Source organism: Rhamphochromis sp. 'chilingali', assembly GCF_963969265.1.
Source record: "Rhamphochromis sp. 'chilingali' genome assembly, chromosome: 5".
In the NCBI taxonomy this organism is placed as follows: domain Eukaryota; kingdom Metazoa; phylum Chordata; class Actinopteri; order Cichliformes; family Cichlidae; genus Rhamphochromis; species Rhamphochromis sp. 'chilingali'.
In genome coordinates this window covers 8,336,501-8,360,395 of record NC_137932.1, presented here as the reverse complement: position 1 = coordinate 8,360,395, position 23,895 = coordinate 8,336,501, and the positions used below count along the sequence as shown (strand labels likewise).

General features: G+C 40.5%; 1 protein-coding gene across 4 annotated transcripts; it reads right to left on the bottom strand.

Annotated features, from left to right (window-relative positions):
* Positions 1-124: 124 nt before the first annotated feature.
* On the bottom strand, positions 125-23,812 carry map7b (microtubule-associated protein 7b). 4 transcript variants are annotated; one of them, XM_080883867.1, is made up of 19 exons: positions 23,700-23,812; positions 12,962-13,132; positions 12,695-12,772; positions 11,976-12,139; positions 10,864-10,981; positions 9,791-9,901; positions 8,589-8,684; positions 7,350-7,469; positions 6,058-6,230; positions 5,116-5,258; positions 4,748-4,971; positions 4,519-4,669; positions 4,253-4,424; positions 3,506-3,610; positions 3,370-3,420; positions 3,248-3,272; positions 3,001-3,127; positions 2,730-2,914; positions 125-1,707 (listed from the first exon to the last, which is right to left on the bottom strand). In XM_080883867.1, the coding sequence occupies exons 1-19, from the start codon at positions 23,743-23,745 to the stop codon at positions 1,697-1,699; spliced, it is 2,271 nt and encodes a 756-aa protein (XP_080739993.1). In that variant the 5' UTR covers positions 23,746-23,812; the 3' UTR covers positions 125-1,696. The 4 variants fall into 4 exon arrangements, with proteins under 4 accessions (XP_080739993.1, XP_080739994.1, XP_080739995.1 ...); XM_080883868.1 differs by having other exon boundaries at positions 6,058-6,206; XM_080883869.1 differs by lacking the exon at positions 8,589-8,684.
* Between the last annotated feature and the right edge of the window lie 83 nt (positions 23,813-23,895).

Sequence of the window (23,895 nt, the reverse complement as noted above, 5' to 3'; positions counted from 1 at the left end):
CTTGGCTAAAGAGTTTGAAAAACAAAATAAGGTAAAATTACTGAATAGGTAACCAGTTCAAAAAGTTTTATTCATTTGAAGCAGTACAGCTGCAGCAGTTGTAGAGATTTTACTTTTACAATGATTCAGAGAGCTCACCTCATGCTTCCTCTGAAGTAAAGGGCTATATTCAAATCTTTGTGGTAGTAATAAAATATACATTTTTACATTTATAGCATCAAATATATAACAGCATGCCATGTGTACTGCTGGTAATGTCCTGCAGTACATAATCAAGACAAGTTTATTCTTTAGTGGTACTGTTAGACAGTGCTCAAGTCTGAGGACCCTAATGCAGATCATTTGTAGGAGCTGAGTGAAAATGAAGTGTAATGGCCTGCTTCTAGAAATTTAGTAATTTCCACCTTTTGTCTTGCTATAGTGAGAAGTGGTATGAATTATGAGTTGCATTATTTATAACTGCGTGACACAAATATTTGATGATTCATACTGAATTCAAAAAAAGCCACTGGGGAGTTTGGGCAAAGGGCCAAAACGATTGAGCTCATGAAGCAAAGTCACATCATTCCTTCTACACTATGTTAAGGCCAAGGAATGTCATAATTAGCAGCATCTGTCAAATCCTTGGAAACAAATCTGATTATTTTAACAATAACATCAGTAAATTCATTCAATCCAGTTTGGATTTACTTGGCCAAAAAAGTGGCTTACAGGCAGTGACAGGATGTAGAATAGGTGCAACTGTGACAGGGTTAAAATGTGAATGAATGAAAGGGCATAACTTAATAATGAAGCACGTTTTTGTAAATTTGAACATAAAGACAATGACGACAAATCATTTTATCTGTACAGCAATTTGAAGAAAAATCTGACGTTTATACCCTACATTTTCAGTTTTCAGATGACAGTATGTTCATTTTTGTCATTATTAAACCTAAAGTCATAATACTCCAGCACCTGTTCCACCCCAGTAATAACCTAGTTTAAACACTGTAGAAACAGTAAAGTATATTACATGACATACCTTTTTTTGCATTAGTCTTAATACAACTTCATGCACTGATATTATTCCTGTAGCACACTTTATTTCTCACATTTCTGCAGAAATATTACCTTGTGAGAACCATAAAGTTCCAGTTAGAGACAAAAATTCATAAACGAAGCTAGATTGGGGCCTGAGCTAAAGTCCCATCGCTGATCACAATCTGTCTACAGAAAAATAGTTCAAAAATGTTCAAGTATCACAGCTGCTGACTGACAGCTGATCTTAGTTTTTACATCTTTGTCAGTTTCTCATTCGCGCTCTCAATCACGCACATCACAAGACTATACACACTCAATGCCTCAATGCCCTGCTGTGATTTCAGGACATTCATTTAAGAATCAGGGAAACCTGTGGCTATACACAGAACATACATGATGACCAAGTGTAATCATGTTCAGATACAGAAAAACAAGCTTTGCCCCACAGAGTGCAGGATGAGGGAAGAGTAATCTCTCTCAGTGATGCCCTTGCAAGATGTTTGGAGACATCATCTTTGGGAACAGTGCTCTTCTGTCACAGGAGAGGAAGAAAGGAAGAATCTAGTGCTGAGAGTTGTCCTACTGATTCAGTCCAACAGCTCTGTACTTCACCTCTCTGTTTGACCTCTCCTTCATGTCTGTGGGTGTGGAATCGTCATGTTGCATCAGGGCATCAGGCAACATCTGCAAATCAAAGGTACAAAGAATTTAAAGCACAGGACATATAATATATTTTCTTTATTCACTTCCTTGTAAATAAAATATGATCTTTCAACTTGCAATGCTTGAGCTACTATATTGAAAGTGCAATACTAAGTCTTCATAATCTGAATGAGCTTCTTGGTATGAAACAAAAATGAATAAAACAAAAACAAACAGAAAAACAGAGCAGCCTGTAGCAGCGATGAAGCCATGTGAGAAACTTGTGGAGGACTGCACCAATAAGCTGTACTCAGGTCTGCTCAATCAATTCTGTGCCAATAGCTTATTGGTGTCCTGGTTTCTCTTAAGCCTAATGGGAAAATTAATTGGTCAGTGATGCTCGAAACAGTTCTTCTTCTTGTTAACTTTTTTTTAAAATTTAAAAAAAAAAAAAAGACATCTTCAGAAGCTTATTGGTGCTCTCCACAAATGTCCCAGTTTCTCATTTGACCCCATGGGAAAATTACACCTCTACTTCAACATAACTGCTTAGATACTTTGAAAGTCCACAGTGATGTCTCTGTACATGCTTTCATTTACAAGAATTGATTGAAGAGTTATTCTGTAAGACTAGAGTTACACATAAAGAAGAAATATTTGAGAAGATGCATCCCACCCAGGATGTCCCGTCCCAGTCTGTAAGACACCCTCATCTTTCAAAGTCCAGCAAAAATTAAATAACTCGATTTTTTGGTAAAATGTGATGCCTCAATCTGAGATACCCCCGATGACATCATTTTGACACTGCTGAGGTTTCTTTCATAGAGCTTGCAAAGAGCCCACCAGAGCCTCAGAAGACTGTCACAAAATTTATAGAGGACATTATTCATCAAGTCAGGTTTGTAAAGACAAGATGCGCACACACACCAAGAAGTGACCAGAATGAATGACAGTCTCTGTAATTTTATCAAAAGGAAACTAAGGGAGGAAGAAGAAGGGGGTGGGGAGTAATGGGATATAAATGTAGGAACTAGTGGCTAATCAGAGAGTGGATGCCTTCTCACCTGCTCCCTGCTGGGCTGATATATCGTCTACTCTGCTTAGAGGTTTCAGTAGACCATTCTCTGAGAAGGCTAGGACAGGAACTCTGTTGTCCTCCTGCTGTTGCTGTTGCTCCTCCTCTCCTTCAGGAGGAGACAACCTGGAATGTGAAGGCAGTACAAGCACCTCTTCAAACTCCCCATTCTCCCTAAAAACCAAAAAAAAAATAACAGTGTCAGACCTGATGACATCACAAGCAGTATGGCTGTTGTATATCATGGCTGTTGACTGTACCTCTGGTCAGGATGGCTCAGTGCTGTGGTGTTGGGGTTTGGGGTGGGATCTGGTTGGCTTAAGTTGCCGTTACTATTGTGTCTTGGTGTCTCAGTTGCTGCTGACGCAGCAGGAGAGGTCGGGTTCACTGATGGTGAAAGAAAATCAATCTGGTGTCAGGAACAACAACTGCAGAGGATATGTTTTGACGACAATCTGAAAGATATATTACTGCAAAAGTAATTATAAAAACGGTATATTAAATTACCTGCATTGTCTCCATTTCTGACCTTCTGGTGATGAAATGAAAAAAAGGAATTAATACTCAAAGATTGTTCAGTTGGATAGTTGTTACACTTTTGTTTACTCCATTTTCTCTCTGGTCTTTACCTTTTCAGTTGTCTCTGAACGCCGTGTTCTCTTCATGATCTCCTCAAGACGCTGGAGGGTTAGAAAAAAAGAAAAATGCTTTAATGTACACTGTACCTTGCAATTTATGCGTGTTTATAATGTGAGGTCACGTTACCTTCTTTCTCTCCAGTCGTTCAGCCTCCTCTTTCTGGAAGTGCCTCTCTCTCTCCTGCCTCAGTCGCTCTGCCTCCTCTCTCTGTCGAGCCTCTTCCTCCTCTTTCTAATGTACACAAAAGCATTTCATCTTATTAATAGGTCCATAGTGCTCCAACGTGTTCTCGCCCTCGAGTGTGTAGCAGGCATATCACAGATATACACAGGATGTACTCTCCCATTAAAGCCTGGATGCACCTGGAGCTGCAATGATGGGCTCTCAGATATAAGAGGTCTGTTTTAAAGAGCTTCAAAGTGTGATTTAGGAGGCTGGAATTGGGGCGAATACATAAGCAGTACATTTTTCTTTTGCCTGGAAAGTACAGTTTATGTTCCCTTTGAGAGTTTAGGGCAGCAGAATATATTTGGTTAGGTTTAAAAACAGACTTTTCCCTTTTGACAACATTAACCCTGCACATTGAAAAATTGTGATTCCTGCCAATCAGTGCCCTTACATTGCCAAGAAGCCTTTTACAAGCATCCATATGAAGTTTGGGAGTGAGACGTGTCTCGTAATTTGCCATAACCTGGCGCATCACTGTAGTTATGCTAAAGAGAACATCTGTGTGTGTCTCTGCATCACCATCAGGTCTGTATTTGACACCCCGGGAATGAGAACAGGCTGAAAGTTCCAGCAGCAGACCTGCTGCCATTTGTGGCAACCACATAAAAACAAAACAAGTCAACATAAACATCTGTAATCTCAGACCTGTTTCTGTAGTCTCTCTGCCTCTTCTCGCTCTTTCCGAAGTCTTTCTTCCTCTGCCTTTCTCTCCTCTTCCTCCTCCTTCTTCCTCCTCTCCTCGGCCTGGCGTTGAGCCTCCTCTTCTCTCCTTGCTCTCTCCTCTGCCTTTCGGCGAGCCAACTCCTCCTTTGCTAATCTGGTGAGACACAACCAAGTCAAAAATGATGCAGCCTTTCAGCACTACACACTCCCTCTCATGCACAGGCTCACACACAGCCCAGCCTGCACACCTTGCCTGCTCCTCTTGTCGCCTGCGCTCTTCTTCCTCCCTCTCTCTCTGCTCGCGGGCCAGCCGTCGTTTCTCGGCCAGGATACGACTCGCCTCCTCCGGGTCTGTGGTGCCCGCTGAAGGCTTGTGAGCTGGTGGACTGCTTACACTCTCTAGAAGGCATCATAAAAGTTATGCTGACCAGTGTAATAAACTGTAGCTGTGAAACAGGTGAGAGATTCATAACTCACCGCTGGTTGCCGTTTGCTCATTTGAGCTCTTGTTCTGACCCAGTGGCTGAGGTCGAGGCTGAGGAGGGCTGAGGACCTGCTCATCATCCTCCTCTCCTCTGGGTGTTGAAGGGTGGGAACTCTCAGGTGTGATCCTGACAGGACGAAGATTTCCAGGATCTTCTGCCCCTGGAGACTTTAGTAACTTGGGGGTTGGAGGTCGCCCCACTGGTTTCTGTGGAGGTCTGTGAGCAAAGGAAGTATATATTTTTTTAAAAATAGTCATCATTCGAGCATATCAGCAAAATAACTTCCACGTTACATTTCAAATAAAACTGTAAAACTCAATTTCAGCTCAAAATATTCCCCATTTATCAAATGTAACTGACCTGCCAGGAGAGGGTGCTGTCACTTTACCGCTCTTTTTGATTGGGGAAGAGGAGCGCTTGCTTGGGGGCAATGAGAGAACAGGAGCAAGTGGAAGTGTCAGGTTGCTCCATGACTTCCTGACACTGTCACGGTCTTTTTGCCGCTGTTGGTTCAGGAGATACGGTAAAAACAAAAGACAACATGCACGAGTCAAAACAGGCAGTTTTTTTTTTAAAACACCACCAGGTAAGGACCCAGGGAAGCAAACAACACATTATCATCAAAACTGCTCTTCCAGAAAAATGTCCTTTAATGCAACACAAAGGTAACTGGATGGTTTAGAAGGTGCCCTATAGATAGTAGCCACACAATATGATGACGAGTAACAGGGTTAGGCTTAGATTACCTCTGGCACCAAACTCAGAAACAAAATAAGAAAAAACAAAACACACTTAACAGGTCACAAAATGAAAAACAGTCTTTTTAATTTGGAGAAAAAAAAAAAAAAAAAATCACACTGCATCCATTATCTGTACATTCTCACTGACCTTGTATGAATGACACACCAGCGGTATTCTGGAGTGGGTGAGAGTTATCAGTTCACATGCACAGTGATATGTTAGTGTGTGGGATGCACGGCATACAAGGGGCCTTCTTTCTAAGATCTTAACGGCATAATAAGCTGTCACGAAGCAGATGAACAGTGAATGCAAGTGTGTGTGATGACAGATACTCTAATCTATTGTTTATATTGTTTGATCAGAAACATAATCAATTTGAAAATGACAAAGTTGAAGAAGTAGAAGAATTAAATGTTACTCGGTGCTTGAAAAAAATGATTTAAAAAAAAAAGATTTACGTCAACACGTTCTGTAATATCAGTAGCAGGAAATAATGATGAGTTGCTTTTTGTTCACAAATATTATTTCCCAGATATTTTGTCATGAGCTGATGAAATCTACCTGTGTTGTTCCGGTTGTCCTCCTGCGCGGGGTGTTTAAAGACGAGGAAGCTGCGTCCCTGCTGAAGTTCCTCTCCTGGCTGCGACAGTGAGGCAGTGGCTGTGCCTGCAGGGCCTTGAAGGACATTGAGCCCATGGGGTGGCAGGAAACTGAGCGAGGACACACAGGCATGGCTAGGGTGATGTATAAGGTGGGAGTATACAGTGTTTTTGAAAGTATTGATTGGGGTAGTGTGAGAATTGGTAGGACACCAATAAGTGTTGGATAAAATGGATCACAGAGGAAAAAGGATCAGGAAACAAAGACAGGAATGAGAAGGAATCAAGATGAATAATAAATAAATAAATAAATAAATAAATAAATAAGGAAAGCCATGGGTTGAAGAAGCCAGCGCAGGATTGAGAGGAATGAGGAGAATATTTATGGTAGGAACAGAGAAGAAAGAAAGAAAGAAAGAAAGAATTAGTGCTACTAAAAAGTGCAAACAGCTGCGAATGTACTGCAACCATCACCTGGCACTGTCTGACAAAGACTGTCTATGTGATACAAAATAAGGATTTGGTTGGTTGATTAGGGTTAGTAAAAAAAAAAAAAAAAAAAAAGAATCACATTAAAAAACGTAACACAATACGCTTAAAGATATTTAGATCAGGAATGGTTTGCCAAACCATTACTTGCTGTAAAGAGTCCCAGTGTTGGAAGCATTTCTACTTTGTCACCCAGTTAGAACAAACTATAGCTATCCACACAATAGACCCAAAACCATACAAAGCAAGCAAGCACACAGAAACAAAAACATCTAAATACATGTAAGAAATGCTCTTCACCAGCTGAAGATGATGCTGAATGTATCAAAGAGGGCAGAATAGAAAAGAGTGAGTGAATTCAAGTAGTTCACCTAGAAGTTATTTCTTTCCCTTAATGTAAACAATGATGGAACACACACAAATGATCTAAAACTCCCTGCTGCTGTGACAAGGCATGGCATCAGTAGAGGAAGATTTCCTGAACAGATCACTTTATTTGTTTTGGGGGACGTATGTGCATGTGTGTCTGTGTGCGTGAGCTTTGGGTGCCTGACACACGCTGTTAAAGGAAGTTTCAGACAGTGTAATGCTTTAAGTCCAGGCAAATCAGATTAGCATCCGAAACTGCTTGGGTCAAGAGACCAAGCATAAAAGAGTATATATACTCTTTTTAATAAAACCTCTGCCTTAGATCAAGAGAATCTTGATCTAAAGAGCCAAAGGGCTTTAAATGTTTTGTTTTATAAAATCAGTGTTGCGTGTTACCTGATTGGTCTCCTGACAGACTCACTGCACTGCGGCTGCGGGCCAGATAGGAGTGTGTTGGCTGCTGCAGGCGGTTCACCATGTTGCTCTCCCATGGCGTCAGTGGAAGGCGGCGCAGTCCTGAACACACGCATGTGACATGTGAGCTTTGATAAGAGCTACAAATACAAACTACCCACTTATTTGCCTAAGCAAACAATCAAAGCAGATTATAAATTATACATATTTACTGCATTTTCCCCCTTTCCCAACACTGTCAAGCATTGCAGGTTAGAAATAAAGTGAATTTGTAAGCATGCACAGACTGCCGTGCCACACCTACACCTTCATGCATCTGTTTAATTATGAGAGGCAGCAAACACCGTGGTATGAAGAGCAAACAAAAGGGCAAAGACAAACAGTGCAAGATAAAAGGACACATGTCATTTTTAAGAAAATGATCTTCAAGAAATTTCAATTTATCTGGGAAATCATTCAAGCAAAAAGCTTTCAGTTTACCTCAGGTAGTTCGGAGAAAAAGGCTATTTTAATTAATTAATCTCCACGGCAACCTGATAAGTAAGCCAATTAAAGGAGATCCGGCACAGTATGAGACAAAACGTGCAGTGCTTTGCAGGTGTCAGCATGCAGGTCAAAGATACATCTGGGCTGAAAACTGTAGCAATAAATGGGTTTTTATATTTCTATTACTTTATATATAAAAACATTCATGTTTGAGAGTTTTTTAGAATTCACTGAGTGATGCTTCACAGTGCCTCAGTGTGCGGTGTCTTCTGATAATATAATAATGGGAACAAGAGCATAATTATAATTTTATGACTAATGTGGGTGCCAATTTTACAGCCAGGATAAAAACAGCATACAGTGTTCCCACAAAAACAAAAAGATTATCCTACTGAGGATTAGAGAAAGGGGTCACGTTAGAGGGGGGGTAGAAAAAAATCTTGATCCCTCAGATGAAATGCACAAATGCCAACACGTGTGTGCTGGACTGTGGGCATTTGTTTCAATAATCATAATGTATATTTATACATAAAAGGATATTAGATCAGCTTGTCATGTCATGGTAGGCTCTCCAAATCAAAGTTTCTCTTTTCAGAATATTACATTTAAAATTTTACACTGACAAATTTCTACAAAAGTAACAGATTATTTTACAGTTTCCAGCCCAAGATCTTTTTTGTTGCTTGCAACATAGTCGGAACAGTATAAGAGACCAAAAAAATTTCCACAAGAAACCTGTGTTTTTCTGTTGGCTGGTCTTTCCCTGATGCAGGTGGGGTTTGGACTGAGCTTTGTTTATGACAGGGGAGGAGACTGTTCTCATCTGTAAGCCTGTCAGCAGCATACAAACATCAAATGATGCATGACCCGATGGTTAGACTTCAACAATGACTTCAGTAAAAGCTCAAACTCGGAAATTTGCTTATTTGCTTTCTTGCTGATTACTTCATGCAAGGATTCATTTAGGTCTAACATCTGAAAAACAGACCAAGTCAGCAGTTTGTTAGCTTAGCTTAGCATAAGGCAAATTTTTTATTTACCGGTAGTGTTTTTCAGTTTTATTGTTCTTTTTGTCTTCATTTTAATCAAATAACTTCCTATTTTACTTTGTTCATATTTCACACCGTCTTGGGCCTGTTTAATGGTTTCTGTTTTGAAGTGTAGCTTTATTGTAAATTTGGGAAAAATTCACCTAAAAAGTATGTGTGTCCAATTAAAGGTACAGTTATTGACGTTTTTAGGCTATTTCATAAGAAAGAAATGATAAAGTACTCATAAATATACATTATATAATAAATATACAAATATACATTCATTATTATTCATTATCTTCCAAAAAATTGATGCATTCTCATAAACTTAGAATTAATCCATTTAAAATATACCCCACCATATTTGAATACAGTGACCGAGAAGGACACCTTCCTTCTGACTAATCACGCTTTACCTATCTGGCTGGAGACCGACCACATATGTAGTATGGCAAAGGCAGAAGAGAAGTTGCAGACTTTCATGCCATGGAAGGACATTGGAGGAATATGAAAACAGAATTCTTCTGACATCTAGCAGTGAAAATTTTTCTGCATTGTAATAATATTTCATCTTCTCCTGTTAAGAGTGTTATCTGATTTAAGTTTGGATTCTGGTGTTTCTCTTCCATTCTTTAACTAAGCTATGTTAACTCTCTGCTGGATTTAGCGTCATATTAACTAAATGGGAATGACACGCTACACAATACATAGTTATAACATAAAAAGTGTGTTTCAGTCACATAAACATCCCAAATCTAATTAACTAATCACAATAAAACAATGAGTGCTTTACAGCCTGTCACAAGAGACTACTTCATAACAATGGCAAATTATACAAGATGGAGTCAAAAGCTGACCATTGCCAGTGGATGTAATGAACTGTATTTGTGTGTGTATATTTATTACCTCGATCTGGTGAGTGCAGGAGTGTGGCAGAGGAGCAAGAGAGGCGCTTGGTAATGACAGGGTCTGTATGCTTGGATAAATTCATTGTGGACACTGAGCGCCTATCAGCATCTAGAATACAAAAAAAACAACAACAAAAAAAACATGACAAATGCATATCAGTTTTATATTGAATTGGTGAAATTTAAGGAGAGAAAAAGGGGAAGAAAGAGAGCTGAAGTCAGTCATCTCTCTGGGTTTCTCTATTTTGGTTAATTCAGGTTAGGTATGAAAAACTACCAACTTGTTGCTAAGACAGGAAAGATATTTAAAAACAGATTAGTGCTAAATGGGTCTTATGTCCTCTAAAATAAAACTAAAATGGCTTGAGTAAATGATCCTGTGCCTGGGGATATAACTTTACGTCACACGTGAACTGCTACATGCGAGTGAAATAGCAAAACTACATGTCGTGCCATTCACACTGGCCTACATGAAAACTAAAGAGAATGAGCTAACACAGTGCTGAACAGTTACAGTGCTAAAGCCAGCGTTCTAATGCCAGCCAGCTAACCCACACAGTGCTTTTATATTCACATTGGGATGTCATTCCGTATCTGTAGTAGAGACTGAAAGCACTCTGCATGTGCTCCAGTCCAGCAAGGTCGAGTGGATAGAGGAAAGCTGACTCGACAAAACCTGGGCCAGGAGGGGAAAGGACAATGGCAGAGAAAACAAAGAGTGTAGAGCAGGTAGAGAGCGAGCCGAGAGTGGGAGGGAGAGAGAGAGAGTTTGAATTTGAGAGCAAGGGGGGGGGGAGAGAAAGAGAGAGAGGCAGAGAAGGGTGTGAATATGCAGTAACAACAGAGGGCAGCGGATCTGAAAAGTTCAAATATAAACATGGCAGAACAATACTGACACGCAGAGGCAGGCAGACATATTTATACAAGAGAGGCACTGACAGAGACACGCATCAGGTGTATGAGCACCAATGCAGAGGGGGAAAAAATGGCTGTACAACTGACTATGTCTATGGTGTGTTGTGCTGTGTGTTAACAGGTATTGTGTTATATATGTGATATATGTAAGAGTACCAGCTGTTGTGCAGGGAGTGTTTGTCTGCAGAGTTCCTCCCCAAGACCAACGGTTGGCCTTCTGTCTGGTTTTCTGGCTCTTCTCCATAGTCCTGCGAATCACTGCCTCATGACGAGCCTACAGTCAAAACAACGAGAACATCAATGGCAAAAAAACAAACAGCCATCCGACATACCAAGTGCTAAGCAAATTCTCTCTCTTCATTTCTTCTGAATGAATGGAGTGCTTTGACTGCACCCAAAGTAGCAATACATGGCAGATAGAATGAAAGAAATGCCAACCTATGTGCTGGTGCTAAAGCTAAAGCTGAGGAACCATAGACACTTTCTAGGCTGTAGAAATTGGAGTCCACTGAAAGTTGAGGTACGGTGGGCATCTGGTGGCCCAGTAGCAGTAGTAGTAGTTTCCCTGTTCTCCTACAGTCCTTGTTTCTAAATTTATAACGTTCCTATAAAATGAAGACTTAGATCCAAACCTAATTTCCTACTAAGATGTAACTCTTTACTCGTTGAAAGCCTACTGAGAGTAACCATTGAAGCGGTTTGAACTGAGTGCTTTCTGTCATATTTCAGGCCTGCTTATAAAATAAAATGACTGAGTGCATCAAAAGTTAGCTACCCTTTGACATCTCAGCTATATACTGAGATGTCAAACCTCATACAGGTGAGGTTGTCAAATATCATCTTTATGGAGTAAAAAGTTAAAAACCTACTGTATCAATAGAAAAAAAAACTATCCAGATTTATTATTACTATTTATGCAAAGTCATCAACATGTGCTGCTACAGTGTCATGTTACAGATCTTTGACACATCAATGTTCTAGTTCACTAAATCAACAACTTAATTAGAACGTCAAATCGCTGTAAAGTTAATTACTGCTGGACAGGAAATCTATGACTACTTCACAGATCTGCAATTTTTCTTTACATTTTTTTATACGAGAAAAGGAGTGGTTAAACACGCAAATACAGTATCCATGTCCCCCCATCCTCCCTGGATGGGTGTTTCAGAAAAAACTTGGAAGCAGGTGGCAGGTAAGAGGTTAGCCTTTGTGTGTTCACGAGTGTAACACTCAGGATGCACAGTTGTGAACGAGGGGAGCGTCAGTACCCTGTCTTCCTCTATTTTTTGCCGACGTTTCTCCTCCACGGCAGCCCGTCTCTTTTCCTCCTTTACCCGCTGCTCCTCCAGCTTTTTCTTTCTCTCCTCAACGTGTTTCTCATAGTGCTGCCTGGCTCGTTCCTCACGGGCCTGCCACTGGGCCTCCTTGGCAGCTGGCGCATGTAAACATGATAAACAATTTGTTTGAAAAAAGAAAACAAAAACAGGCAACTTGCACACAGCACGAAAAGGCTTATAGCAGTAATGTGATGTGTCAGCTGTGGATCATATGAGAAAGCTTTAGCTCTCAACACAACGCAAACGCCTCAGCCCCTTACTTGGGACCAGAGGTGCGACCAGTGTACAACAGTGTGAAAAAAAACCCCACACTTAAAACATGAATAAATAGGCAATGACTTCCAAAAAGCCATCTGTTGTATTATATTGGTTATACTGACACACACACCCACACACACACCCTCTAATATCCAAAACACCAGCCTTTCTGAAAGCTGTCCCATGGACTGTCCCATTATGTAACACGGAATCCATGGCAACAGGCCGCCTGGCTTGAACCTAGCCTTTATGTAACAGCCAGAGAAACTGGCACTTCACCACAGCTACCAACCAAGTTCAGTCACAATATGTTGTGGGAAAGACAAAAAAAAAAACACCCAAAAAAAGATAACTTTTATTCTTTTCTCTGTCAAACTCACAAGAACGCTCACCATTCTGTTTTTCACGCTCCTCCCGGCGCTCACGGGCCAACCTAAGTCTCTCGTCAATCTTGTTGAAGAGCAGCGAGTCTGCAGCACAAACAACAGTGAAGAATGTTAAAGGCCTGACATAAAACAGTCAATGCTGAGACACGGTACAAACTAATCTCATTGAAATATATGGTAAATGGTAAATGTCCTTAAGGACCCCAAAGCGCTTCACACTACATTCAGTCATTCACACACACATTCACACACTGTAATGTATGTGGGACTCACCTGTTTTGGTGCCAGCATTGTTACTGGGGCTGTTGCTGTTGGTGGTGCGACTAGGTGTAGGAGTGGGTGTAGGGGTCAGGCTGGGAGTGTAGGTCTGCCCAGAGCCTGCAGAGCTGGGACGGGTGGTTGAAGACACGGTGCCATCCTCTGACTTAAAGTGAGAGTACGATGCTGCAAAGAAGGACAAACAAGTGTCACATAATAAAACAACAAAAGAAGAGACAAAGTGGGAGAAAAGAGATACAGAAAAATACAAGATAATAATTGCACATTAGGAAGCACCATCAGAAAGACTTTCCACAGCTCCTCACCCAGAGCTGTAATAAATGTTTTCCCACTAAATAAAACCCATTCAACAACACTTCAACTGAACATTGTGTGTAGAACAAACTGCTGCTTAAAATAAAAATGAACATATTCAACCAAATGCTTAAGAAATAGCAGTTTACCATCAAAAAATTTCAAATGCATCAAAAATCTCTGCAGGTGGTCTCCCCGGCATTTTCAGGCTTTGCTGAGTTGCTTAACAGAAAAACAAAATGCAATAAAACAATATGCACGTCACTGTCTTCCTGCTATTCATAGATGTGGCCATGAAGTTGCAGTGTTTCCACCAAGCTCACAGCTAGGCTATTGATTAATTGCACCATAGGGTGACTCAGCGCTTTCAGGTTAGCTTCCTGGACACAGAGCGTTATACTGGCTCTGATGCAGATGAACCAGACACATAAATTTACACGGGTAGGATTAGAAAAATTGTATACTATTAATAAATACTGTAGGTGTACTAAGCAAGCATTCAACACAGTCCTTTCCTGTGTGTGGTGATAAGAGAGAGACTCCTCAGTCTCCACAGAGACCAACCTGTCCCACAAACCCAAAGACCAAAATAAATCATCCCCCCTGACTAATCTGATAAACTGAAAAAGATGGACTCCACTTTAATTATCACAGCCATCATGCCCTATTCTACACAAGTCTCTCTATCACCTATTTCTTTTCTTTACAGAAAGAGGACAGGATGGAGTACAAGTTTCATATCTAGAGTTACAGATGGAAATCTGTGTCTCAATGAATTTTATAGTTACCGGTACATAACATTAAGAGTAAACACTGAATCATTTCTCAACATCCTGGCTTTTTTGATTGATTTCATGCTACTATTTCCTTCCAGGCTTGTTTACAGTACTGCGAAAGTGTCTCATTTCTTTATATTTAGTTTCCAAGCAGCCAAACTTGTCTGTGGTCTTGAAGTGGTCTTCTCCAGACTTTCTGAAGGTCTTTTTAAGTTGTTTTTTGCTTTTTTGTTTTGGGTTTTTCCACTCGTTCCCTCCAGTTCTATTACCTGGTCATTTTAGAGGTTTGTGTGTCTGCCTGTTAAGGCACTTAACACTGACCTATGAATCGTTCAGTTTTGATTCAAAAACTGCTATTAGTCAAAAAGCTTCGCAGCTTTTTGTGCAGTGAGGACAAAAGAAGTGGCAGGCCTTAAAACAACAACAATAACAACAATGAAAAAACCTACACTAGATTAACAACAGCTGAAAATTACAAAAAAGCTTGCACAAACCTAATACTGTATTTCCATTTATGTCTGCATGTGTTCTCTTGACTCACTGCAACAATTCCCCATTTTCCTAGCAAAATGTAAGGGCATGAGGTGTGGCTTAAGAGTTGATAAAGATTTGATCAAGGACTGAGAAAAAAATTGAACCTTCTTCCTCCTAAAAGGTAAAAGAGAACATCAGTCTGAACACAACAAGTTCCACTAACTACTGCTTTCAAATGCCGTTTTTCATTTGCAAGCTGATCAGTTTTAGTATATTAGAAACAGTTTCCTCCTTTCACTTTATTCTCACTGTACTTGGTAATTTATGATATTTTGTTTTGCAGAAAGTCTTATGAATCTAAACTGTCACTAACGTCTCCATCCAAACACCTCGAGAGGTTTTTAGGGTGAATCACAAAGACCAAGGATGTGAGGGCATAGCTGCAGACGGATTGTATGTCACAGTCTATGGAACATCTACAGAGGTGTGTACACAAGCATTCATAGGTCTGCCCTGCCTCGGGTAGACTGGCATTGGAAGTGGTTTAATATAGGCTATTGTTATGAGAGGAAAGGCTGGACTGGGCCACGTAAAAACAAGTCTGGTCTGTTTATTCTCTTCCCCTGAAATCCCTTTCCTCAAACAAAAGATTCAGTTTATTGAATGATGAGGATAATACACTGAAGTCAGATACTTAACGAGACATACGTGAATGGGCTTTTGGGTAAACAAAAAAGATGGCTTAAATGAGATGAAGTCAAGTCTGAATGAAAGGCCAGGAGCTCCTGCAAATGCATTAAAAGGAAAAGTAATGAGCCTTTTCATTTATACAAGTTGACTTCAAGTTTCATGTTGTGATGGAGTGGGCGTTTTAATGATCCGAGTGGACTACCGCACAATGAGCCAGTAGGCGACTGTCAAAGACCACAACCAGTTTCTTTAATTTGACAGCTTAAATTTATGCACTTCACTTTAATCAGCTGGGAATACTTAAAACTACATAATAAGAAATAACACTTCTTAAAAAAGTCAAGACAAGAGAGAGACACTTTCATCCCATGTGAAATTAAATAACATTAGCAACTCCTCCAGGGTGTACCGCGCCTCTCGCACCCAAACTGTAAGTAGAACAGTCATCTGTAGGAATAAGTATGAAAAGATTAACAATTGGTCGGTTTAATCAATTAACCACACTCTCACAGAAATATTCAGAATACAAAGAAGAAGAGAAAAGAGGATTGCCTCTTAAACTATTAAAAAATTACTGGAATAAAGGAACTGAAATTTTGACATTAACAATGTGGCCCATATTTACACAACTTGATTTACCTCATAAATATTTACTGTAACTCCGAGCTAGATGTCCTTCAGAGCATTTGCAGATAAAAGTAAATGGAGAACGAATGCATTCCTTCAATTCCTATACTTTGAAAAAGGTGCATGCATGTTGTACAATATAGTTACGAAAAGCAGTTAAAGCCTTTTACTTATAACAATCAGTGGAATTTGATAACCAGACAAAATTTATCTCCACATCTCTGGTTCATACATCTTCTCATTGTTTCCTTTGTTCAAAACATTTTTCCAGATGACGCAGTGTCATGATAACATCGCAAATCTGCACTGTCTGTGTTTTTTCAGCTGAAAATATTACAGAAAAAAATACTAATATGTTGGACTTGTGCAGCTTATATCCTCTTACTGCGTCTCACAGACTCACCCATCTGTTGTAGAGGTCATAAACCGACAAACCTCAAATAACAGCGAGCATATTTGCTTGTGAGCAATAGACAGCAGCTTAACAGCCTTCGCAAACACACCAAAGTCAGTTTCATGTGTGACATAATTCCACTTCCCAGTAATAAATGTCTGGCTACACTCATGTCCACCACCTTTTGCTACACTTTTATATAAGATTCTTTCATATTTTCAACCAACTGTTAACCAGGAACATAAGAATCTACACATACTAAACCTGAAGTCCTACAAAAGTCTAGATTCAAAAGATTAGGACAGATGTACAAAATATTTTGGTTTCACTCCAGCTGATGTGATTTTAAGCAATGTCTTTATGAGTTCTTAGTGTTTAAATTCATATTAGGCTAACACATATCCTTTTGAATCTTTGGTAAATGACCTGTATTTGTATAGCGCTTTAATTAGTCCCTAAGGACCCCAGCCCATTTGAAGCCCATTTAGAAAAAAAAAGAACATGGATCATCTGAACTGACAGCAAACACCTCGTATTAAAACTGACACTATGGCAATGGTTTGATCTCAAATGAAATATTCGAGGACAAAGCCAAATCCAAAGCATACTGATGCTGGTGCTTTTGTAGTCCTGTTCATTCCCAATTAAGTACCTTGTACTAGATGAGTGTGGATTTGGCAGCAAAAGTTTAGGACACAGGTGACCCAATAGCTCAGAGGCTATGGTGCTAACCAAAAGGGCTAAAAAAAAAACCCCAAACTTGCAGCTAAGTCCCATATTTCAACTCCTAGCAAACAGGACCATTGCTGCAAGTCAGTCTTGTCACTTCCTTTCTTTTGTACGCTGTTTCAATAGTTTAAATAAAGGCAAAACAAAATTCTGGGTTTAAGGCTTTACCTGGATTGTGGTTCATAATTCCAAGATTGCACCTGCTGAGCTCTTGGCAAGCATCCCACTCTGACTAGTCGAATCGGAGGACCAGAAACCACATTCCTACTTCTTGAAAGCATCTTTCACTGAAAAGAGTGACCCAATGAAATCCATGTTGCAGTGAGGTGGAGGGGGGGCAAAGAGGGCAGTCAAAAGAAATCCATCCAAAACTCAACTGTTTCCAGAGTAAGAAAAAATGGGAAGTGAAAACGAGAGGGTGAGAGAAAGAGTGAGAGGTCAGCTGTGGTCGGTGTCACTGCTGCTGAGAGCCAGTGTGTGAGACAGGTTGTGGCAGCTCTCCAAACCCCATCCTTTTGTCCATGTGTATGCATGTATATTTGTGTAACAAGAGTATGTGTGTAACAGAGAGTGAGACGTGAGAGTGTCACCGTTTAATCTGCCCGCCCCTCCCTCCGTTCTGTTGCTTGCATGTATGTGTGTATGTGCATGCACGCTCCCCACCCCCAATCTATCTGCATTCATTGCCAGTCAGATTAAATGGTCAGAGTTAGCGATTAATGCTCCGATGTCCAGGCCAGCGGATAGCACGCTGTACGGCTCCTTTCCTTCCCTTCAGCCTGAGAGGATTAGCTGCTGCTAATGCTAAGCTAAACTGTAAGCCCCAACCACCAGAGGAAAAAAAAAAAGGGGGGGGGGGGGGCAGGGATGGGAGTGTTCCTTTATAGCTCTAGGAGAGGCACTCAGGCCTGGGTAACAGGTGCAAGAACGCTGGCTTCTTTTGCAGGGCCAAGCTGCAAATCAGATCATGAGAGGAAAACTCTGTCATTTAAAACTGGAAAATTTTGAATGTTCCCATCTTCAAAAGTTTTTAAAAAATTTTTGTTAGTACAAATTTTTGCTCGACAAATTTTCACTGACAATAGAGCAGGGGTGTCGAACTCAAATACACAATGGGCCAAAATTCAAAACTGGAACAAAGTCGCAGGCTAACGTTAATATTTATTGAAATATATTTATTCCTCCAGGTATAAGAATGAATCTTTTCTTATGGACTCAAACACGTTTTGCTGAAAAACTGAATATGGAACAAGCAAAACTTAATACTAAACAATATATATATTAGCTGTATAATACCAGTAGGGCAGCTCTAATAGTAATTTGGTATGGCTTCGCGGGCCAAATGTAATTAGTCCGCGGGCCTAGAGTATGCATACAAACCAATGCCCTCAAATAAAGTCATCTTGTTTACTATTAACAATCAATGGCAAATGAAAATCCACACACTTCTTATAGCTCCATCAACCATTTGACTTGTACATGAGTAATGAAGTCCATACCATTACTGAGAAATTACAGGCTAAGGTCAAAGTAGAAAGAACTATTTGAGACAAAACAAATCAGTTTAGTCTAACAGTCGTGTGTTGAATCAGTCCAATCAACAGCACCCACCATGTCTTCATAATAAAGATAACTGTGAAAAAAAGCAGCTCCTTCACAATTTCAGACTTCACAGTAAACCCAGCAGTTTTCTCTCCTTCCACCTGTTTCAATCATATCTTACATGTATGTTTGCTCCATGATGCAACTACACATCCCTCAGCATGAGATGGTTGGATTCAAACAGGAAATGCAATTATCTAGAAATGAAACTAGCCACTTTGTCTTGTTCCTTATATATAATGTGGCATATGCATGATTTGTAGAGTCAGTCTGTAATACTACACTACTTGAAGAAAACCATCTAGCTTTGTTCTTTCTACTAAAAAACACTGGTCACAGCATCATCTCAACATTAGATAAGGCATGAAATTAAATCTAACACTATATCTTTCTGAATTGTGTGAAAAGGGAAAGCTAACGTGTGGCACATTTATGCCTGCTCCAACTGTAATAGCATCCCGACTGCTCTGCTTACTAATGCATTTAGATCACATGTACAGTGAGCCGCACCTCCATTCTCATCTGCAGTCCTTGAGTCAATCTTGCCCTGTCAGCTGATTTTCACTCACACAAACAGTAAAACTGTGCTTCCTCATCACACCTGTCAGGCGCCTGTCTCTGGATGGCTGCACTTCACAGTTTTAGAGGAGTTTTCCTTTGTAAAAGCAAACTGTGCACAAATCAAACAATTACTACATATTGCTAGGGGTATCAACTCCTACCTCTTTATTCAACATCATTAGCCTTGCATGTAGACACATTTGTCTTTAATGGACCACATTTTCAGATCTTTCTTTAAACTGCTGCGACTCTCTGGAGTCTGGTTAAACATCTCTGTGCCCCAAGAGCTTCTCTGCCCCAGATAATGCTCGCTCTCGCTCTCTCTCTCTCTCTCTCTCACACACACACTCTCTCTCTCTCTAACATTTTTGTCAGCGCAAACATCACAGTATTTAAGGGAGAAAATGTAGTTTACACTGCTCTCATTTTCTTTTCTCATTTTCATCCATACCTTTTGTCTTTCTCTTGCAAGCATCTCTTCGTCTCTGTACCTCCTCCTCCTCAGTGATGGTGAAAAGTGCTGGGATAGCTGAACGGTTACCTCGCTTCCTCAGCCTCCACTTCCCTTGCAAACACCCACCTCCACCTCCTCTTTCCCCACGTCCTTTACTATCTGGCATTGCCTACCCTGTTGCTAACCCTTGAGCCCCAGCCTAACTCACCCAACCCCGTCCCATCCCACCCTGTGATGCTGGGTGAGGATGGGAGGTGGGGGAAGAGGTCTGTCCTGAATGCCAGAGGATGATGATGGACGAGGTCACCCCTAAAAGCCACCTTCTCTAAGACGTAGGTAGCTAATAGCTAGTGCTAACAGCAATTTTCTTCAGGTTGCTGCTCTGACTTTAAGACAGCAGGAAGAAGCGACAGAGAGAAGAAGAAACATGAGTAAGGAGATAGGGGAAAAAAGGCGGTGGAGATGGAGGAAAGTAAATGTGGTGGATGAAGGAGAGCGTGGAAGAGACAAACAGAGCAGCTCATTGAGCCAAGTCCATACTCCCTGCAATGGCATAGAGAGAGTAAAACAGAGTGAGTGAGTCTCTTGTAGGATGAGCTCTTGCAGTCTGGCTTAGAAAAGAAGACTTAATCCACAAGACTGGCTTGGTTGAGAGCTGTAAGGATTGTGCTTCTTTTGACTCCCGAGATGACGCCTCTGCTGTCACTACTTTTACTGCATTCCTTTTTCTCCTGCTTCAGCTCTCCCTTGCTAGGTCTATTGTGTGAATGCAAACTTGTCAGAAGAATCATATCACCCAGGCAGTGACTGCACAGAGCACACACACACACACAAACACAGAGTAACTGAGGAGAGCGGGGTTTGTTAAAATATTCAGTGCGAATCCAGTGGTGGAAGTTGAGCCGGTGCTGGCAAAGGGTTTCCCTGACAACAGCAGCACATGGACCAGTGACGCATGGGAAGTGAGAGAGCAGAGGACGGACACGCTTTAATGTGCTGTACACAGTCACACACGCAACTAGGGATGCACACACCAAATCAAATATTGCAGTACAGGAGCTGCTTCTGTGGAAGGGGTGTGTACAGAGAGCACATGGTATATAGCCCCACCCCACCATCCACTTAAAGAGCCATCAGCCATTTAGGATGCCACGGCGATGTACGATGAGCGAGAACATTCATATGTTGCTGCAGCTTCACAAGAATGCAGAAGGAACAACACGCAGCACATCAATATTTAACCAAGGAGCATTATTGTAGTTGCACTGCATCTACAATAATGTTGCAGTGCAACTTTATTGTTGCTTGGCTCTGTAGCCAAATTCAGAACCTTTAAAAGGTGACACAATATGGCAGATGCAATGAAAGGGAGGGTGAAATAAAAGGGGGAGTATTTCAAACTTTGAAGGCCTGGATAGTAACAGTACAAACACCAGGCTCAACTTGTATTACTGTTAATGCATCCTTGAGCTAAACTAATATGGAGATTAGAGAAACAAGTGCGATAGCTTGCATGCTGTGAAAAGCAACATAGCCACTAAAGTTACAACTCCACTGTTTCTTTTACTTTATATGTACATAAGCAAAAGCATTAAGTATTTCCTAAAATAATTCCAAACCACTACCTTTTCCACTATTCCTTTACTATATAAAGGAATTCAGGACAAGTCCTGCTGTCTCATCTCCTCAGAGAGCTCACACTTCACAAACGCACACATTCATGAAAGAGCAATCTGATCTTTGTCTCTGCAGGAGAGAGCAATGCTGTAATTCTACACTCAGACTTTAACCTGATAGGATGGGTAACACACCCTTCTCACACCTACTGAATGTGTGTGTTAGACACAGACATTTGAAGAGAATGGACATTTGAATACAGTAAAATGAAACCAAGAAAAAAAAAGATTTCGTTTATTGTTAAGTTTGATTGCTAACCCTGGGTCTGACATGTTGGGGGTCCTGAATGACATAATGTTTGACATAGTGTACAATTAAAGTATAACAGCTGAGTTGTATGCAAATTTAACCCAGAAGTATTGAGTTAAATTTCTAGAAAATCCCATAATGTGTGATGGATGGCCAAACTGACAGCGAATCTGGGAAAACACCGCAATCACCCACAGAAGTAACTTTTTGTGCAGGCAGAATGCAGGGCAACTCATGAACAAAGCAGCAAAAAGGATGATTTGGGAAGCAGGTAGTAATGACAGGAGATAAACCACATCTTAGGAACTTACTTTCTGATTGGATCAAAGCTGCAGTACCTCTTTATAAATACAGAGTTAACAACATGTATTAATTAATCTGTGCAGTGTTACAATGCATGGATTAGAGGCAATTGGCAGTAATTTTTTTGTGAGCTGCAAAATAAATTTAAAATATGAATTCTTTCTTTTAGTGTCTCATCCTCTGTATCTGTATGTATGACTCTTGGTGGCTTTAGTTGCTGTCTAACTGCAGGTCAAGCTAGGTCAAAGCAGGGGACATTTGTGGAACAGCTGAGCTTAATGCTATGTAATCCTAAAGTAAGTAATCTCAACTCATTCAAATCAATAAAAGGTCATGCCCACCGTGCACCCATTCTGCCTACGATATAGTTGTCAGGGCTGCTTGTGTCGCAGTACGTGAACATAATCACTCTTACTGTAATTCATGCAGCAATAATTCTTTGCATACTTAACTGGGTTCCAGGTCTTTATAAAAGCACTGGAATACTGTTTATGCAACTTTCTGTGTGCTATAAGGGACTCTCACACCTATCCAAACCCTTCATCTAAACTAATCTACTTTTTATACATTTTCAAGAAAAACTGAGTGAAGGTGGTGACCTTTGCCTGGATGCACTGTGGATTAACATGAACAGATACTTTTAACTTCTGAAGGCAGCTTTATATAAGGGACACACATTTAAATGAACACTAAATCACTGGGATTTTTGCTTTCCACAATAATTAATTAATAATACACCACACATCTTTAAGCTTTTCATGTATTTTGAAATTTTCTTTTTTTGAGACCTGGAAAGTAAATGTACCCATGTCTAAAGCACTTTGGTCAGCATTTGTTTTTTCAGCGCACTATTGCCTTTAAATAAAATAGATGCAATAGTCAACAGAATAAAGTTAAAACATTTTTCATAGTGCATAATAAAAAAATTTTTCATTTCCAAAAAATTCTTAATTCACTGGACAGAAAAACGTATCGATCTTTTCATGCTAGTATCGATCTGATACCAACACTTAGGGTTGGTCCAGATACTATCGATGTTTGGGTCGATCCGCCCACCTCTAGTTATTACAGCTCTGCCATTAGGATTGAATGGGAATCACCTGCTATATCGTTACTATTTGAGGAGTGGCTAAAAGTGAAGCAAAGGGGTGTAAGATACGGGAGATCTCTGCCCTTTGGCAGCCAAAAAACCCAACATACTTTTACAAGATCACTGATAGGTGACATTTCCGGAACTGACAGGCGTACAGTTTGTATGTGTTGTATTATTTCTCCAAAGACATTATACACACATTGACCTACAAGCTAAAAATGCACTTACAAGGCGACGTGGCCATTTTAAGTTGTAAAAATGAATAACGAGAGTATAAATGATCATGTTTGGGGTATTAATAAGCCAACTCAAAGTTCAAAAGAATATATAAATCCACCTGTGAGAGCCAGAGAACAAAGCTGTAGCCTAAAGACATATTCTATCTATGCCATCCCGAAAACAACCTGCGGCTCATTTTCATTAATTCACCTGTCACGTCAGCTGAAGGTGGATTTCGACGAAGTGACAAATTGTAAGCAACAGGTGTCTGCCGAAGCTCAAAATGTCTACCAGCTACAACACAGACTCACAAAAAAGGGGTAAAACATAAATAAATAAATAAGTATTACAGCAGCTTACGTAACAAGTCGTGTTTGGTAAACGTAAAGTAACCGGTTGGGTGAGTTGGTTGATAGTTAATCCCACTCCCGTGACCGACCGGCTCCGAGTCTCTCTTTAGCTCAGAGTCAGTGTTCAAAAACAGACCCACTCAAGCACCCTTCAGTACTTTCACACAACTGTTATTCCCCCTTAAGAAGAAGAAGAAAAAAGTTTTGTCAAAGTAAAGTTTCCTGTTGGTGACAACTCACCTTGGGACTCCGGAGGAGATGTGTCGCTGCCATCCTGGTCCGCCATTTCTCCTGACGTCAGCTGAGAGGGATCAGCGGCAGGAACCCGAGGGAATGATCCTGAGACACACCGGGACCGGGGCCCCTCCCACGGACAGGTGGAGGGGACAACGAAGACCAGTATCAGATCAGCAAAACAAACTAGAAACTAGTAAAA